Below are 18,672 nucleotides of genomic sequence, written 5' to 3'. Positions count from 1 at the left end.
TGAAGAAGTTCAGGGGGTGGATGATGGGGATGGGTGCAAACCACGGAGGCATACTTACTGCCTCTGAACGGCACACTTGAAAAAATGGCTAAATCGGTGAGTTTTAGGTTATGTATATTTTACCACAATGAAAAGAAATCCAGTGATACATCCTTCAAGCTTGAAAGTAGCCACAATATTCTGATAGCAGAAAAGGTCAATTATACAGTAAATACAGAGTAAGGTCCTGCTTTAAAATTTTTTAAATTATGGGTAATAAGAGACTAGAAATAAAGATGTCAAAGGCAGTGGCGGATTATTTTGGAGTGGGAGTGACTTCCACTGCCTTCTTCGGGCTTCTCTGTATTTTCCCATTCATATATTCTGCAATAACTTTTTTTGTTTGTTTTTGAAGAATTAAGAAGAGTGTATGTTGATTTATTTTTGGCTGCACTGGGCCTTCGTTGCTATGCGTGGGCTTTCTCTAGTTGCGACCGGCAGGGGCTACGCCTGCTTAGGGAGCACAGGCTTCTCACTGTGGCAGCCTCCCTTGTTTCAGAGCACAGGCTCTGCAGTGACAGCTCAGTAGTTGCGGCTTAGATGCTCCGCGACACGTGGAAACTTCCCGGACCAGGGGCCAAACCCGTGTCCCTGGCACTGGCAGGTGGATTCTTAACTACTGGACCTCCAGGGAAGTCCATACCTGTTTGTCAGAACAATAAATGTTTGTATATCTTTTGTAAACAGATAAAACATAGACACACAACACTGAGAAAGTACTTGAACCATTGGATGGCACGTTTTCAAGTGGTTACATGTGTATTTTACCCCAGTTAAAATGCTTTTTTTAAAAAAGCTTAAAGATATGGTGTTCCTGGCATTTCTTGAGGTTGATATTGCCCTAATTTGCCATCATTCCTCACAAACCCACCCCACTGTGTAGTGCAGGGGAGACAGACCAGGCTTGGAAAATGACATCAAGGGCTGAAAGATACCAGGCAGGGGTTTAAAGGGGTCTATGTACAATCCAACATTTTGGCTCCTTCAGATAAGACAGAAAGCGTCTGTAAGAGCAGGTATTTTTGTTTTTTTTTAAAGAGTTCACTCAGAATTTGTTATGATTTAAATTGAGGGCAAGTTAAAGCTAACCCTCCTATTTTCTACAAAGTCAAGATTGCTAAGGGTGATAGTATAAACATGATTGCAAGAGAAACAATCACAAATCTTCAGAAAATAAACTGTTTTCAGGAACGCAGAGCTGCCACATCCCTTTGACACTCATTTCAAATCAGGACACATTATATTTGTGTAGTGTTTTTAACCTTCTAGAGTGTATTCATGCTTTGAATTTATTGCACTATCCAGCGAGTGGTGTAAAAGTGGCTTTTCCTTTTAGATGAGAGATGCCAGAGCTTGTTTGAAATCGGGGTGGTGGTTGGTGCCAGGGCTGTGAAGCCCTAAAGAAGGTAAGAGGGAGTGGGTAGGGGGAAGGAGGGTGTGCCTCTGCTACAGTCCCTGGGAGGCAGGAGGAGCAGGCGGCAATGTGAATACAGTGGACAGGAGTGACTTCGTTAAGGGGTGTTATCTAGGAGCCAGGGTAGAGACCGAGCCTGAGTTCCCGCCTGCAGCTGAGGGAGCCGGGGTGCTTATATACAACCTCCTGGCAGCCAGGCCCTCCGGGGTTGGGGGGAGTGTTGCCTCCCCAGGCGGTGCAGCTTGCCCTTCCCGTGGGCAGAGGACAGGAGCTGACAGCTGCAGCAGGACCACTGTGCTCTGCCCTGATATTGCGTGCCAACAGGAAGGGTGTTTAAGGAAAGGGCAGAAGGTATGATACAGTCCTTCCTGGAGACAGCGGATCAACCCATCTGGGCAGTGCTGCGCAGCCAGCCACAGGACTTGACGTGCATTTCAAACCGGGACACAGCTCAGCTTCCTCTGAGCTGAGCAGTGTGGCTGCTCCATGCTGGTGCCAAGGATGGAGGCAGACGAGACATTCTCGCTACCTGTGGGGAGCTCACTGGGGCCAGTGGACCTGGAGACCGAGGCTGAGGTGTTGGAGGGTTAAGCGTGTGGCGTGAGGTGCCCTGATTGACGTGTGGGGAACAACCTGGCCAGGGATGCTGAGACCACACGTTCAAGCTGAGAAATGGACTGTTTCCTGCCATATAAGTAAACTAGGATGTCACAGTCACCAGCAATTGCAGCCACCGTGGATGTTGAGCTGGTGAGCCCTGGGGAAACTCAGGAAGGAAAGAATACCTGCCATCCAGCAGCCATCAGACTGCAGCCACGCTCCACGGTGAGCCCTGAGGACACTCAGGGTGTGAAAGCACAGGACGCTGGCTGCAGTTATCTGAGGTGTATATCAAAGTAATGATTTCAGTGAGCCAGAATCATGCATAGTTCAGGTCAGTCGCTCAGTTGTGTCCAACTCTGCGACCCCGTGGACTGCAGCACGCCAGGCCTCCCTGTCCATCACCAACTCCCAGAGCTTACTCAAACTCATGCCACCCAACCATCTCATCCTCTGTTGTCCCTTTCTCCTCCCACCTTCAATCTTTCCCAGCATCAGGGTCTTTTCCAGTGAGTCAGTTCTTCCCATTAGGTGGCCAAAGTATTTGGAGTTTCAGCTTCAGCATCAGTCCTTCCAATGAATATTCAGGACTGATTTCTTTTAGGATGGACTGGTTGGATCTCCTTGCAGTTCAAGGGACTCTCAAGAGTCTTCTCCAACACCACAGTTTAAAAGCATCCATTCTTTGGCACTCAGCTTTCTTCACAGTCCAACTCTCACATCCATACACGACCACTGGAAAAGCCATAGCTTTGACTAGATGGACCTTTGCTGGCAAAGTGCTAATTTTAACTTGAGATATCTGGCTTCTTTAACAACATTGTAGCTTTTGTTGTTCCCAACTACCTGCCCTTTGTGGCAAAACTCCTATGTATATTCTAGCTCCTCTCCCCACCTCCTTGGAGCAGCTTCTCAGAGCTATCTGAAATGCTGTCTCCCACGCTAAAGTCCTCGTTTTGTCCAATAAAACTTAACTGGCAACTCTCATATTGCACATTTTTTTAAAGTCTATATGGGGAAGTTAGGTCATTCTATTGAACTTTAGCTTCCTTTGCTATAAAATAGTGATGACAGTGTGGATATCACAGCAGCGCTGTGTCGCTTGTGTATTGCTGAGTTCCAAACCACTCGAGTATGTAGTGGCTTAAACCTGTAGCCTGCTGTTTCGTTCACGCATCAGTGAATCGGCCCTGTTGTCTCAAAGGAAAATGAAAAACCTGGACGTTGAGGCTAAGCTGGGCTGTGCTCAGCTGTGTCTGATTCTTCCCACCCCAAGGACTGCCTTCTGCTAGACTCCTCTGTCCATGGAATTTTCCAGGCAAGAAAACTAGAGAGGGTTGCCATTTCCCACCCCAGGGGATCTTTCCAACCCAGGGATCGAACCTGCGTCTCCTACATCTCTTGCGTTGGCAGGTGGCTTCTTTACCACTGAGCCACCTGAGAAGCCTGTTACGTTTCATTTAATGGGCAAACTGAGGACTTAAGCCCAGGACACAGCATCTCAGATAACTCTGAGGGACTGCTCCCAAGAGGTAAGGGAGGGAGTTCAGGAAGTATAGGAGGTTTTGCAACAAAAACCAGGTACTTACAACATCAAAAGATTACTGTTAGTTAAGGAACATTAGATATCTCAAGTTACGGCATCTAGTGCTCTAGAGTCAGGCTCACTCTCACTCCTTTGATACGTGCCTCCGCTGTCTGGGGCCACTCTCCTGCGTGTCCGCCCTGCGTCTCCTCTATGCGCACCGCTGTGGGTGGCTGCAGGGGCTGACTGCTAGATGCGGGAGCATCCTGCCTCTGGCTGGTGCTCCCTCAGGGCTCACTGTCCAGAGGGCTACAGTGTGATGGCTTGAGGGTGGCAATGTCCTTTGTTTACTGACAGGGCCGGCAAGACTTTTCATCCCTGGCACTCTGGGCTGGTGCAGCCAGGCAGTCTGCTGGTCTTGGCTGGGCTTGCTCGCTGGGATGTCTGCAGTCAGTGGCTTGTGTCTGGCCGACTGTGGACTGGGGGAGCTGATAAGCAGACCACGTATCTCCCACATGCCCAGGAGGCTAGCCCAGGCTTGTGCCCATGGTGGAAATCTCAGGGTTGTTAAGAGCAAGAGAGTAAACCCAGCATCCAAGCTATTAAAAGCAAGTATCAGGGATTCCCTGGCAGTCCAGTGGTTAAGACTCAGCGTTTTCATTGCGGTGGCCCAGGTTCAATCTCTAGTCAGGGAACCAAAATTCCAGAAGCTGTATGGTGCAGCTAAAACTTAGGAGAATATTATATTAAATGGGAAAAAGTAAGTGCAGAAGAATACATACGTATTAAAAAAAAAAAAGGAAGTCTCATGGCCAGATCAAGGGTGGAGAAATTGATGGAAAGGGGAGAATTTGGCCCATTTTGCCATCTACTAGGTTGTTTTGAGCATAAAATGAAATCATATAAGCACAGTGCCTGCATGTGTGTGTGCTAAGTCACTTCAGTTGTGTCCAACTCTACGCGACCCTATGACTGTAGCCCACCAGGCTCCTCTGTCCATGGGATTCTCCAGGCAAGAATTCTGGAGTTGGTTGCCATGCCCTCCTCAAGGGGGTCTTCACAAACTAGATATCGAATCCACATCTCTTATGTCCCCTGCATTGGCACCATTAGTACTCAATAAATGTATTGACAATGATTGATTTCTCTCCTCCAATTTTTTAATAACAAAGGCAGATTTTAGAATAGGTCTCAAATAATAACTTTCAATTTTGTGAAATGTCCTGCCTCCATTTCCTCCCCTGTATTATGAGGATAGTCACTTCCAGGCAGAGATGTTCCAAGGATTTGATGAGGGAACAATGGTTAAGGGTTTGCGCAGAGCATGGAGTGGGGGAATATGGCTGTCATCATAATTGGTACAAGAACCGTGTCTCCACTGCCTCCCTGCACACACAGAAAAAGGCGACCAAGACTCGATCACTTTTTCATTTTTGTATTATTTTGACCCACATCCCACTTGTCAAAAAACCTGAGTCTGCCTGGGAGCTGTTTTTAGAGGCTCGCCCTGCGGCGGTCCTCTCTTCTGGTTCCCCAGCTGCCTGTCCCCTCATCTCCTACCCCTGGGGGCACCGCCTCCCTTTGCCTTTCAGCACCCTTTGTCCAACCCTCCTCCACCACAGCCTCCTGTCTGCCTGGGGGGCTCCTCCTGGCTGGAGCCACAGCCTCAGGGGACTCCGAGGGCGACCCTGGGGCCACAAGTGGCTTCCAGGAAGGATGACAAAGATGGGAAGTGCTGGGCACCTCAATGGCTCTGATTATCTGTAGGCCAGACACAGCGCATGGGCCTCCCAAGCACTCTGAGGGGCTCCTGCTCTCCCATCTGTACCATCTTGGACCTTCTCAAGGTTTCCAGGGGCTCCGAGCAGCCTCTGAAGCTCTTCACTGCTCTCGGATGCCCTGGGGAAATGCCTAATGCTTTGAGTCTGGGAAACTCAGGTCAGCCAGTCACTCACCCTGTTAAAGGACGGCAGAGGTTCATCTCAAAGCCCGGATGGTCTATGCATAGCTTGAGCCTCCTTCCCCAGTCCCTAGACCTTGTCAAACAAGATGGAGCGTCTGGAGCTTAAATGTCAGATGACCTCCTTCCATGGGACCAGGCTACTGAGAAACGGCAGTGGGAGTATGAGGGACCCCTCCCCTGAGCTGGCTTACAGCAGCCTCGCTGCAGAAGACGGTGCTGCTTCTGGGACCGACTGTGGAGCAGCCCCTGGACCAGTCCTTACAGCTCTGCTGGCCGCTGGCGGTGGCAAACCCTTTTGACAGATGCAGGTGTGGAGGATCGGAGAGCTTAAGACGGTCTCTTTTGAGCTCCAGTTTCGAGGATAGAGCATCATTGGCCAGGGGGGAATGGACAGGGATGAGGGGCAGGAGACAGCGGACGCCACGTCCTTGGCTCTGTGCTTCACGGTAGAGGGAGGGAAAGAGCGCTGTGCTGAGTCGGCAGGCCAGGGTCAAGGATGCTTTTCAGGAGACTGGGGGTCTTTAGCAAGTGTCCTTGTGCTCACTGAGCCTCACTCTTCTCACCTGTAACCTGGCTTGTGAGGGGAGGCGTCAAAAGCGAGTGCTCAGTGACTGGTGTGCAGGGCGGGAACCCTTGTCTTACATTCTAGCTCCAGGAATCCCCCAGGGCCGCAGGGCCTCCGGCTTCGCCCTTCCCACTGGGCACTCTCAAGGGCAGCTCTGTGCCCTGCAGTAAGAGCGGAACTCAGGCCCCAGGCAGGCAACTGCTGCGGTTGCTATGGTTGTTTCAGCAACCTGGTTCTTCCAGACAGAACTGCTTCTCTTGTAAATATTGATGGAGGCCTCAGACAGAGAGGAACGCGAAAACAAAGGGCGCTTTATTTATGACAGAAAAAGAAACCAACAGGAAAAAAATATATATCTACAGGCCTGACGGAGGGGGGAATGTTTAAATAAACCATGGCAGGTCCACTGGATGGAATATTGTGCAACTATTGAAATGATGTTTACCGAGGGTTTGTAATAACACGGGAAAATGCTTATTCTATAAAGCTAAGTTAAAAAAAGAAAGGAAGCAACTGAATTGTATATTCAGCATAATCACACCGAGGCAAAAATCAAGCCAAAGAAAAATTATACGCGGGAAAACAGACCGGAGGGACCCACACCACAGCGGGGGTTTGTCTTTGGGTAGAAAACTGGGGAGGTTTTTTTAATACCTTTCTCTATTTTCCAATTTTTTCCTATAATGGCATGGTTGGCCTAATGTGCAAAACAACTCAAACTTAAGGTTTTCGTTTTTGTTTTCCTAAACAAGAACGAACTCACGTTAGGAGAGAAGGACAGATGAGCCACGGAGAAGCCAAGCAACACAGAGGCCACTCTGAGGCCGAGGGCGAGAGGACAACGGACGCGGCTGTTGCAGAGGCCAGTGGAGGTCCTGGGCTCTGCCAGCATGGAGCCACGCGGGCTGGCTGACACCCAGCACAAATTCAGATGGCGCATCTGTGTGTTATTCTGACCCTCCCCCCTAAATGTGTATACTTCCCCGGTGGCTCAGATGGTAAAGCATCCGCCTACAATGCGGGAGACCTGGGTTTGATCCCTGGGTCGGGAAGATCCCCTGGAGAAGGAAATGACAACCCGCTCCAGTACTCTTGCCTGGAAAATTCCATGGACGGAAGAGCCTGGTGGGCTACAGTCCATGGGGTCGCAAAGAGTCGGACACGACTGAGCGACTTCAGTACCTAAACGTGCAAACTCTGCTTCTCTCTGGGGAATGTAGCTTACCTCCAGCCAAGGCCCCTCTCTCATGAATGTCAGTGTAACGGGATTCGCTCCTTTATAGGTAAAGGCGGAAGCAGAAGAGCTGGGCCCCTGCCCTCTTCATACACCAAGATGGAGCGCCTGGGAGGCAGTCCTGCTCCCCGCCCCCGCTGGCGTGGCAAAGCCCTTCGGGAGGCAGGCCAGCCCTCCCGGCCCGGAGCCCTGGTCTCTGCACCTCCGGGATGCCCCCTCGGGGCTCTGCGCAGCCTCCACTCGTCAGGGAGCCTGATCACACCACCCCCTGCCCCTGCTCCTCTCCCTCTGCGGACTGTGTGCAGCGTGGGTGCTGTTTGTCTATGGACTTGCTTTTTTTTTTTTAAACTGCCTGTTTTCTATAGCTAGAGTGTGGGCTCCACGAGGACAGGGACGTGCTGTGTCTCTCACACCTGGAGTACCGCCTGGGTTAAACATTCTGTGAATGAACCCTGGGGCTTCCCCGGCGGCTCAGTGGGTAAAGAATCTGCCTGCCAATGAGGGAGACCTGGGTTCGATCCTGGGTGGAGAAGATCCTCTGGAGGAGGAAACGGCAACCCGCTCCAGTGTTCTTGCCTGCGAAATCCCATGGACAGAGGAGCCTGGCAGGCTACAGTCCACGGGGGCGCAAAACAGTCGGACACGACTGAACAATGACAAAATAACCCTGACTGTCACAGCCCCAGGGGTCTCTGTAGCCCCCGAACTGCCTTGCCCCGACACTACGGCCCTGACGGCTTTCACCCCCAAATCCAGCTCTGGAGGCCCAAGCCAGGAACGCACTAGCTCTGATCTGCTGGTGATGACTTCCTGGGGCCCTGGGCTGAAATAGTTCTGAGGCCATGGAAAGAGCTCAACAAGAAAGGACACGGCGATCGTCAGCGATGTCTGCTGTGGGAGCGCAGGAGGCAGACGAGACGCGCGGCACCCTTCTGTCTCAGCCTCGGCCCGAGGCTCAGCTCTCCCTCGGCCACGAAGAACACAGCCACCACCACTGGGTCTAGAACCAGCTTCGCTGCTTTACCCTTGACCCGTTTCCCCAGTCCCTGCCGTATGTATGTGACGGGCTTCTGAAGGTTTTCCCAGAGCGAGCCCTAGCTCTCACCCTTGGCGTGGGGCCTTCCCCCACACCCTGCCCAGCTCGGCTGAGGTCTGGTCCCCTGCCTGGCTCCTTATCGGAGGCCTGCCCCTGGCCTCGATCTGGCTCTGCCTGTTCTGGCTCCCAGATGGGGCTCTCCACCCTTTCCCCTGCCCGGCTTCACGTCTCCCCGCCCCCCTGGGTCCCCGGGAGGTCCATGACCGCGTGCTAACTCTGAACTTGAGCATGGCCTTGGTGGTGGAGGGGGTTTGGAGAGGAGGTCACTCTCCCAGGCTCCAGCCATAGTCTCAGCCATCTTTCCTCCCCCAGCGTCCAGCCTAGAAATAAACGAAGCTGCCTCACCTCCCAAGCCCTAACGTAGGGAAGGCAGGCTTCTGTGGCCCAAGGAAAGGCTTCATCTCTGCATCAACCTCCTCTGCTTCTTGGTTCCAATCCCGCCTCTTCCAAAAAGACCCCCAGCTCAGCCCCAGCAGCTGCAGTGACCCAGGCTTCTGCCAGGACCCCCTGGGACTGGGGAGCGCTTTCTACAGGTGCTCACCTTTATCCCCCAGGCAGAGAAGGACACGGATCGCTCTTCCCATTTTCAAGACAGGGATGCCGAAGTCTGAGCACTCCCATCTCCCCACCTGTCAGGCCCGCCGTGGCGCACCTGCCTTCTCGTCTTTGCTGATGCTGCCGCTCACTTTAGAAGTAGTCCCGGCTCTCCTGGCTTCCGGCTGGTACCAAGAGCATGACTGCTTTCCTGTCAGTATACACATCTCCCTTGGAGATGGAACAGGGCCATGGTAATACATTGGACTAGTCTCTCTCCCCTCCTTCTGGGAAGAAAAGGTAACTTCCCAAGGGTGGAAGCTTTCCTCCCTCTGAGAATTTGCCAAACCTGATGTGAAAGGAGGGCCCAGCCTCCCGGTGCAGCAGGAGAGCTTGCTGGTCCCTCAGCTCCACCGCCCCTCCTTGACCTGCTCCTGTCTGATGAGGCAGACCAGGCGACCACAGGCACAGGGAAGGCAAAGGGTGCCATCCCCTCTCACCCCCTGGAAGGGCTGCCCCCAGCTCCCAAGGTGAGGGCTGGGTTGCACGAGTCGCTGCACTGTGAAGGGTTCTGAGATCTGGGGAGAGAGTGCGGTGGTCAAATAACAATGGGCCCAGCAGGAGGGTGGCCCTTGGATCACATTTTTTTTCCCTTGCTGTCACCTGTATTCTCAGTAGACCCTGCAAACAGATGTGTCTTTCTAACTGGATGCTAAACATGGAGGCGTCTCCTCTTTCCAGGATACTGGAATTCCACGTGATGAGAAAAAGCAAAGCAGGCTTTGGTCAATTCACTCTGCAGGCAAGAGTTCCCGTGGGCGGCTTCAGCTGGCGCTCTGCTGCTCCTCCAGCCGTCGCTCCCTCTGGCTGGGCCCCCTGGGGCTCCCCGGGCTTGTCCTAGTCCTGCTGAACAGCCCCCCTCAATTTTCTCCACCTGTGTGTGTCCCAGGTGCTTCTGGAGGTTGGGGCTCAGTGGCCAATGGTTAGGAAGAGGCCCTGCTGGCTTAGAGAGGGCTGGCCCAGATCCAGCAGGGTCAGCTTGAGGGGTCACTGGGAGTCAAAAAACCTCTGGAACCGTGCCTGTGATAAGGCTGTGCCCCTGAACTTTGCTGGGGTCCTGGTACCCCCTTCCCCACCAAATTCAGTCCTCAAGCAAGGTGGTGGTCCACCCTGCAGATGTGGGCTCCCTGGGCCTCAGAGCATCAGTCCTCAGTTTCATTTTCACACTAGGGCTGCTGCCCAAAGAGGGCAAAGACGCAGCTAAGAAGTCCAGACCGTGGAGCAGGTGGGATTGAAATTCACCTCTTGTCGGCCAGATTCCCCTGCGCCCCGATCTCCCAGAAATGGCCCATGCTGCGATGGGTAGGGGGTGTTTTTCCGTCTAGTCTTGCAGAAGGAGCCCAGCAGATGGGCTGCTAGACCCTGGTCTGGGGCACATCAGGACCGGGCAAGGTCAGGACGGTGGGCAGGAGGGTGCCCTGCGGGGAGGGGAAGGCCTGCAGCATTTCGGGCACAAACCTGGGCGAGATGCAGTCGGCCAGGAAGCGCAGCGTGCACCGGCGCCCCACGCAGTAGACGAGCTCGTCCACCACAGCGCACTGGAAGGCGTCGGGGTACGGTGTCCGGTACGTGGCGCACTCGTACCAGAGGCGGGCGCTGGCGCTGCAGCGGTACACGCTGATGCCCAGGCTGCGGTTGAGGTCAAAGCGATAGAGGAAGCCTCTGACCGCCACCATCTCGGCCGTGCGGTCCCTGCCTCCCCCGGTGGGCGCGGCACGCCAGCGCTGCTCCCGGGCTGAGAAGCGCAGCAGCAGGTAGCGCAGCGAGCCCCCGGTGACGAAGAGCTCGCCCCCGCTCGCCACCGCTGTGTGCGCCAGGGCGAAGGTGTCGTTGGGCAGCGGCGGCGCAAAGGTCCAGCGGTCCAGGCGAGGGTCGTAGCGTTCCACCGTGTTCAGACACTCGCCCCCGACGGCGTACAGCTGTCCGTCCAGGGCCACCAGCCGGCAGTGCGGCCGCGCCTGGTTCAGGGGGCACACTTCGCTCCAGATGTCTGTGAGCGGGTTGTAGCAGAAGACGCGCTTGGAGGGCTGGCGCCCCGAGCCCTGGCAACCGGACACCAGGAAGAGGTAATTGAAGAGACTGCAGATAGCACAGCCCCGGGACACAGCCTCGGGCGGCAGGCGGGCCAGCGGGCGCCAGACGCCCTGCCCATCGTCGTAGCAGCAGAGGCGGCCGGAGCCTTCCTGGGGGCACACGTCGGCCACCACTAGGTGCTTGCGCCCCCGGAGCCGGCGCTGGAGGACCAGCTCTCGCTCCGCCCCGCTCAGGCACCCGTAGAGGTCAGGGCTCCGCAGGACCTGGAGGTAGTTGTCACTCATCACCTTGTAGGCGGCCTCCTTCAGGGGCTCCAGTTTCTTCCTCTTGGCAAAGGTCAGCGCCTCGTAGCAATTGCCCAGATCCAGGTGGACCTCTGGGGCAGATCCAGGGCTGAGCGGGGGGTGGAAGAAGTTGGTGCCAGCCACAGAGTGCACATGGGGCTTCCCGCAGCTTCCGGCTGAGCTGGACTCGGGAGAATCCTGGGACATGGGGTGGGTGGGCGCAGCTCTCTGGTCTGGGCAGGATGGAGCAGCCTCCCCAAAGCCGTCGAGCTGCAGCTGAAGCTCTGGGTTCTCCACAATCTGAAGGAGGCTCTCTTTGCGGCTGAAGCCTCGCGTGGAGCGGGAGGGGTCAGACTGGGGGGAGGCGGCCGTCTCCAGTCCGCCTTCTCCGTCATCGGCGGGCCGTCCAGACGCTGTCCTTGTTCCCAGGGGGCCTGACACTGACTCAGGGGCTGGAGCCCCTGCCGGGGCAGCTGTTGGGGGGGCCAGCCTACTCCTGGAGGTGGCCTGAGAGGTGGACTCCACATAGTAATCGTACACCTTGCGCTTCAGCCTGGGCCTGATCCCCTCCAACTTCTCCGGTATGAAATTCTCCTCTACTCGAACCCGGGCCACAGACGAGTAGGTGTAGAAGGCGTTGGAGGCGCCCTCCTGCTGATGCAGGGCCAGGCCCAGGTCTGAGGCAGCCTGGAGGGCCCCTGCCTCCTCCCTGTGGACCCCTGACGCGTGGGTAAAGACCCAGCTGTTGTTCATGTCACACTGGCCTTCACAGTGGGCCGCCTGACCTTCATAGGGGGACTCTTGCTCCCCGCTCCCTGGATGCTTGGGGAGTCCGCTGTCCTGCCCGGGAGCGAGCTCACCACCCACACGGCCGCTCTCCACGGTGGGGAGGCCAGCTGGGGGGTTGGGGGGTTTGCTGCACTGATCGGGGCAATGGGGCAGCTCGGGCTTACCGTCCACAGCTGTTCCGGCTTCCTGGCCTCCGCACCGAGGAGCTGGCAGGTCAGAGTCCGGGCGCTGCCCAGCGTGCTCCTCTCCAGCACGCTTCCTTCCCGCTTTCCTAGCCTCTCCAGCTTCTGAGACTGCGGATGAAGCTCCGGTGGCCGGGACTCTGGAGGCCTCCGTGTTCTCCCAGCTGCAACCTGGCAGTCCTGTGGCCCCCTTGCTTCCCTTTCGGCGTCTCAGGTCCCACCGTGGTGCCCTGGGAACAGCCTCCTGGGCGGCAGGCTGCCCGGAGTCCCCCGCCTCCCCCTTGGCCTCGGCCTTGGTGTCCGTCCCCCGCGGTGGGGCCCGGGCTGGCCTGGACTTGTACAGCCTGTAGGCTGCAGTCAGCAGGAGCAGGGCAGCAGCGGACAGCACCAGCTGGCCCGTCAGCTGCATGTCCAGATGCCAGCCCTGGGCCTCTGCTCCTCCTCCTCTGGGGAGCATGTTCGCAAGCCGACCTGGGGCAGAGGAATGTCAAGAATCCGATTAATGATTGCCCAATAGGGGACGGTTCCTGGTTCCTGCTGGGCTGAGCGGGAGGGGGTTTGGGGCGAGCTCTGGCTGGGCCGGTGAAGACTTGAAGCAAAGGTGACTTTTGAGCTGGCAGAGTTGGCCACCGAGGCCCGGGGCTGGCAGAGTGCGGTGGTTGGCCTCCCTGGGATCCTTCGGTGTTTTTCCCTGGGGGTGGGAGGCATCTGCCCGGAGGAGGCTGAGCTTGTGATCACCACCCACGCCAGCCATGGCCGGAGGGGGCTGGGCACGTCCAGCGGGCACTCAAAGAGGGAGGAAGCTCTTCGTCAAACAGTCCCCTGATGCTAGGGAGCGCTCGGGGTGGGAGGTTGCTTGTGTACGTCCTGTTTTCTCTTTTGCAAATCCACTGGGCTGGGAGGTTGGGTGTGGTGAGCTGCAGGGCAGGTGGAGCCAGGCAGGTGTGGTGAGAGATCCTTCTGGGTCTGCGCTCTTCCTGTTGAGGTCGGTGGGTCCCCACGGCGGGGTCGGTCTGCAGTCAGCAGCCGGGGAGGCTGAGCCGGGAGCTGGGCCAAGCCCCCTGACCTGGCTCCTGGATGACTGCCCTCTTTCCCTGCCCGATGAAGTACCTGAGAAAACCAGGCTTGGGGTTGGAGTTGGGGGAAAACATGACGTTTGTACCTAGATCAGGCACAAACATGGGGCGCATCCTCACCCTTGGAACCAGACAGCCTCAGACAGTCAGAGGCTGTGGGAGTCTCACTCGCCTCCCGTCTCAGCAGCGCCTGGCTCTGCTGCTAAGCTGTGTGACCTCAGGCAAGTGAGTCCACCTCTCTCTGCCTCCGTTTCTCCACCTGAAAAGATAGGGGGAACAGCCCCTCGGAAGGTCGTGGTGAGAGCGAGACGGGTTGCCGTGTGTAAAGGGCGCAGGGCCGAGCTCCTGTGGAAAGGCTTTGTCCATGTCACGCCCCCCTCCTCTTTCTCACTGACGGCGCCATCGTCATCGTGTGAATCGTCATCGGCTGGACCTTTGGAGGCACTGGTGCGACTCTGCCCCTCCCCAGGCTCAGGGCCTTTCGGGCTCCCCAGAGGCCAGGACGGGGGTCTCAGCGTCACGCTGCCTGTGGGCGCTGAGGGTGCCAGGTGGGTGGGCCCGCCGCTGCCTGGTCTCCTATTCCAGAGACGCTGTCACTCTCCACTTCCAAGTGTTGGCACTTAACTTAAAAATGAGAATAAGAACCACTCTGTGGAACAGGCACGTGTTTGGAGGAATCTGGCTCCGAAGCCTTGACTTGAGGAGGAAATCGCGATTCCTCGCGATGCTGTTCACAGCTCCCCCGTGCTCCCGTCTGTTTACCTTCCGCGGTGGTCTCCTGATGGCTGCGTGCGTGCCGCGATCTGGGCTGGGCCGCAGGCCGCCTTCCCCTGGCTTTGCTGGTCCGACCCTCAGGGTCAGGTCACAGGCTGCCTCCTGTGCCTCCTGCCCGGCGCCTCCATCCTTCCGGCATTAGCTTTTCTTTCCTGCTTGCTCTCCTGTTCTTCCACTCGCCCCTTTCCGCCTTCATTGCGTGGGCTGTGGCTCCAAGCACTCTCTGCTCTGCTTGCTGGATTCTGTGTCTCCAGGGAAGCTCAACCTTGGGGCCTGAGGCACCACTGGGGCAAAAGCCAAGCTGATCGTGCCTTTCCACGGGGAGGATGTGGGTGGACGCTCTGGACGACTCGGGTCTGTTGTCCGCTGTCCCGTTTAGGGGAGGGGAATTGTGATCCCCTTTTTATGGCAGCTCCAAGGGCCTGTCAATTGGCCTGCAAATGAGGGCTTCTACCTTTTGTTTCCAGACCCCAGACTTGTACAGACCTAAGTTCGTCCAGCAGGTATGCCTGCTCTGGGAGTCAGACGTTTTCAGCCTGTCCCACTGGTGACCTCTCTGAGAGAGTGTTGTTTCCTCTTTTTCCATCTCTGTCAAAACAGTGATTCACCATGATTGTTAGAAACACAGATTGCCAAGCTCCGCCCCCAGATTTTACGATTCAGTGGGTTCAGGGTGGCTTCCAGGAAATCTTCATTTTTAAAAATCATCTCCGGCGATTCCAGTGGGTAGAGGAATGAAAAGTCGGTCGGTTTTGTTTACTGGTCTGCTGGGTGATGGGGGAGCGGTTGCCCTCTATACCGCCCAGGTGGGTGTCGGGGAAGGGGAATGAGTGCTGGGTATTTTGCATGAGTGAGGTCTTCCCGGGCATCCACAGAGGTGGGTATTGTCATCACCTCATTTTACAGGTGGGGAAACGGAAGCTCAGAGAGAACATGCACGAGTGTCCGCAGAGGTTGTCAGTGGCAGAGTCTTGATTGATAGCCAGGTGTCCCTAACTGCAAGGCCCATTGGTCTTCCCCTGGGACGGAGAGGATGAGTTATAAAGGAGAATAAAAATTATTTGTCCAGTGGTAAAATCAGGGCTTTGGAGACTGGCTTGGGGTCCCCCCAGGAGCCAAGCTACCATTCCCGCAGTCAGGGCAGCTCTGCACATCTCCCTGCTGAGAGAGGAGACGGCACACCCCCCTGGTGTGCTGCGGCTTGGCTTTGACCTCTCAGGTGCCACCAAGCGCACAGGGCCTCAGCCCCTTAGGAGGGCTGCTTCCCACCCAAGAAAGGCTTCATGCGTCCTGGAGTGCCACCCCTTCAGCTCCGCCTTCAAGCCTTTAAGTCAGACAGTTGCTCTTTCCATTTGAAACTGTGCCCCCGGGTGTTACATGGAGCCAGACCAGACCCTTGGGTGGCCAGGAGAAAGTGAAAGGGCCACTGGGAGGAGAAGACACAGTCCCAGCCCCAGGGAAGGACCTCCCTGCAGGTCTGGAAGCTGGTGCACACGCCTGCGATGCCTTCAAGCCACAGTGTATCACAACGGAAATATCAACAAGGTGACTTGCCGCAAAGTAAACCAGACTAGACTGGATGGCCAGGGAGTCTGGAGCAAGGGGCATCAGAAGAGAGGTCAGGAGAGAATTCCAGAGAGGTGTTTAGCCTTGAGTATGCATACAAAGAAAGAGGGGGCATAGACGGATTGACTGCGTGCGTACGTGCCAAGTCATTTCAGTCATGTTCAACTCTGGGCAGCCCTGTGGACCGTTATCTGCCAGGCTCCTCTGTCCATGGAATTCTTCAGGCAAGAATACTAGAGTGGGATGCTGTGACCTCCTCCGAGGGATCTTCCCAACACAGGGATGGAACGCAGGTATCCTACATTTTAGGTGGATTCTTAGCCTACTGAGCCACCTGGGAGGCCTGGACTGGCTGATTGATGTGACTGATATTTACTAGATGTTGGCCGTATACCAGGCCCTTATGCTGGGGTGCAGGGACCTGGGTGAAGGAGCGTGAGGGTGGAGGGGAAGGTGGCACCGGTGTGAACCCCGGCTTGGCAATTCCTTCGTTGGACCTGTGAAAGGTCTGAGCACACAGGAGACGTTCATTAACGGAGCCTCCCCCTGCATGCCCTCCCCTTTGGTCCTCAGTGACCACCGCTGCCTGAGGTTGTCATAAAGTATAGGCTTTCTTATTATTCGGGCAGGACGAGAAGGGGGCGACAGAGGATGAGATGGTCGGATGGCATCACTGGCTCGATGGACATGAGTTTGAACAAACTCCAGGAGATGGTGAAGGACAGGGAAGCCTGGGGTGCTGCAGTCCATGGGGTTGCAGAGAGTTGGACACGACTTAGTGACTGAGCAATAACATGACGAGGTCAGCAGACCGGGAGATGCTGCTACTGGAGAGAGAGCTTGTTGTTCATAGTTCTCTAGAGGAGCCCCATCCCAGTGCCGTTCAGGGCCATATGAGGAAGCACCAGGGTCACCAGAGGCAGAGAGTGGAGGAGAAAGAGGGAGCAGAGATTTATGACGTTTTTCATGAGAAGGCCTGGGGAGACCGGGAAAACAGGCTTCGAAGTGCAGGGGGCCTGAGGCTATGTTAGTTTGTCGCCTCCTCGGTCCTGCAGCGGCTCAGTTCAGTTGCTCAGTCAGGTCCAACTCTTTGCGACCCCATGGACTGCAGCACGCCAGGCCTCCCTGTCCATCGCCAATCCCCAGAGTTTACTCAAACTCACGTTCATTGAGTCAGTGATGCCATCCAACCATCTCATCCTCTGTCCTCCCCTTCTCCTCCTGCCCTCAATCTTTCCCAGCATCAGAGTCTTTTCCAGTGAGTCAGTTATTCGCATCAGGTGGCCAAAGTATTGGAGTTGCAGCTTCAACATCAGTCCTTCCAATGAACACCCAGGACTGATCTCCTTTCGGATGGACTGATTGGATCTCCTTGCAGTCCAAGGGACTCTCAAGAGTCTTCTCCAACACCACAGTTCAAAAGCGTCAATTCTTCGGGGCTCAGCTTTCTCCTGGAGTGATTAGGGCAGGGGAATATTGGCCCCAGGGTATAAGAGCCCTGTGAGAGCCTAGAAGGAGGTGGTTGGAGGAAGCCTTTGGGCTCATTTGCATATGATAAGTGTGCTCCTGGGTGAGTCATTTGCCATTGCTAAGAACTAGCTAAGACTTGGGAGCTCACAGTCAGCTCAGAGGGCCCAGATGACAGAGGGTGGAAAATATAGAAAATAAGAGGATACAGTTACTACAGGGAGTCAGAACCAGAAGTGGGAGAGCAGGGGTTCTGCGGCCTCTCAGAGGCAGCTGGCTCCCCCAAGGGCGGTGGGGAGTGAGCTTCAGGCACTAACCTGAAGTCTAATCCCACCCGTCAGGTGAACACGGCGCTCCTACCAGCAGACTTCAAACTCCATGAATCACAGCTTTCCCTCCAGTCCATTTGGAAAAAGTGAAGTGAACAAATGAAGACAGGAGCAAAATTAAAAGATAATTGGAAGTCTGTATCGGGCTTCTGTGGATGTGCGTACACACTGCCAATCTGGTCTTTCTGTGTGGGCAGGATAAATTGAGAACTCTTCGGCTGGCTCAGGGGGTGGATAAAACAGTCAGAGACAAATGCGTGCCATGCAAATAAACAGACCCATCTTCCAGTGATTAGCTTTGCATTCCCCCCTGCCAGCGCCTCCTCTGGTCCCCTCAGTCTGACGGGTCTGTGTGTTCAAGGTGGAAGTTGATCCCAGGTGGGTGAGGATCTGAGTGGAGGGTCCGAGGTTGGAAGGAGCTGGGCGTGGGCACTTTGGGAGGTAAAATTTGTGTGTGCAGAGAGGGGGTGGAGATGTCAGAGAAGAAGTTGGGGAATTGTGTGGCCTTTTACACACACGCACATATACACATGAGTACATGTGCACCTATACACACATGTGTATGAATGCACATGTGTGCACACACCCATGCATGCACACATAGTCACACGCCCATATATGAATGCGCACACACACCCATGTGTGCACGTATAATCACACGCATGTACACGCCTGTATATGAATGCACACGTATACACCCATGCGTGCACGTATAATCACACACATGTACATGCCTGTATATGAATGCACACACACACCCATGCGTGCACGTATAATCACACGTGTGTACACGCCCATATATGAATGCATACACATGCACCCATGTGTGCACGTATAATCACACGTGTGTACACGCCCATATATGAATACACACACACCCATGTGTGCATGTATAATCACACGCGTGTACACGCCCGTATATGAATGCACACACACACCCATGCGTGCACGCATATGCACTTGCGTGAGAACGTGGACGTACTGAATCCGGAAGGGCCGTCCCCAAATGGATCTCACCCAGGGGGAAACGAAGTCCTAGCTGTCTATCTAGCTGGGCCTAAAACAGGGCATTGAACTGGGTCTAGGGGTAGAAGAGCAAGTCAAGGGTGAATTGCCATTTGTATGAAGAGTATTCAGTATT

The 18,672-nt window shown here is 55.2% G+C and overlaps 1 protein-coding gene and 1 long non-coding RNA gene across 2 annotated transcripts; one reads left to right on the top strand and one right to left on the bottom strand.

Moving 5' to 3' along the window:
* Positions 1–7,673: 7,673 nt before the first annotated feature.
* Positions 7,674–14,008, bottom strand: KLHDC7A (kelch domain containing 7A). The gene has a single exon (XM_040229410.1). It carries the CDS (start codon positions 12,774–12,776, stop codon positions 10,386–10,388), a length of 2,391 nt encoding a protein of 796 aa, XP_040085344.1. The 5' UTR covers positions 12,777–14,008; the 3' UTR covers positions 7,674–10,385.
* Positions 14,009–17,122: 3,114 nt separating this feature from the next.
* LOC120854965 lies at positions 17,123–17,819 on the top strand. The gene is made up of 2 exons (XR_005719111.1): positions 17,123–17,305; positions 17,604–17,819. It is a non-coding gene; the product is annotated as an uncharacterized LOC120854965 (long non-coding RNA).
* Positions 17,820–18,672: the final 853 nt, after the last annotated feature.

This window comes from Oryx dammah, unplaced genomic scaffold (genome assembly GCF_014754425.2).
Source record: "Oryx dammah isolate SB20612 unplaced genomic scaffold, SCBI_Odam_1.1 HiC_scaffold_27, whole genome shotgun sequence".
Taxonomy (NCBI): Eukaryota; Metazoa; Chordata; class Mammalia; order Artiodactyla; family Bovidae; genus Oryx; species Oryx dammah.
The sequence above is the reverse complement of the archived record's forward strand: the minus strand, read 5'-3'. Positions and strand labels throughout refer to the sequence as shown.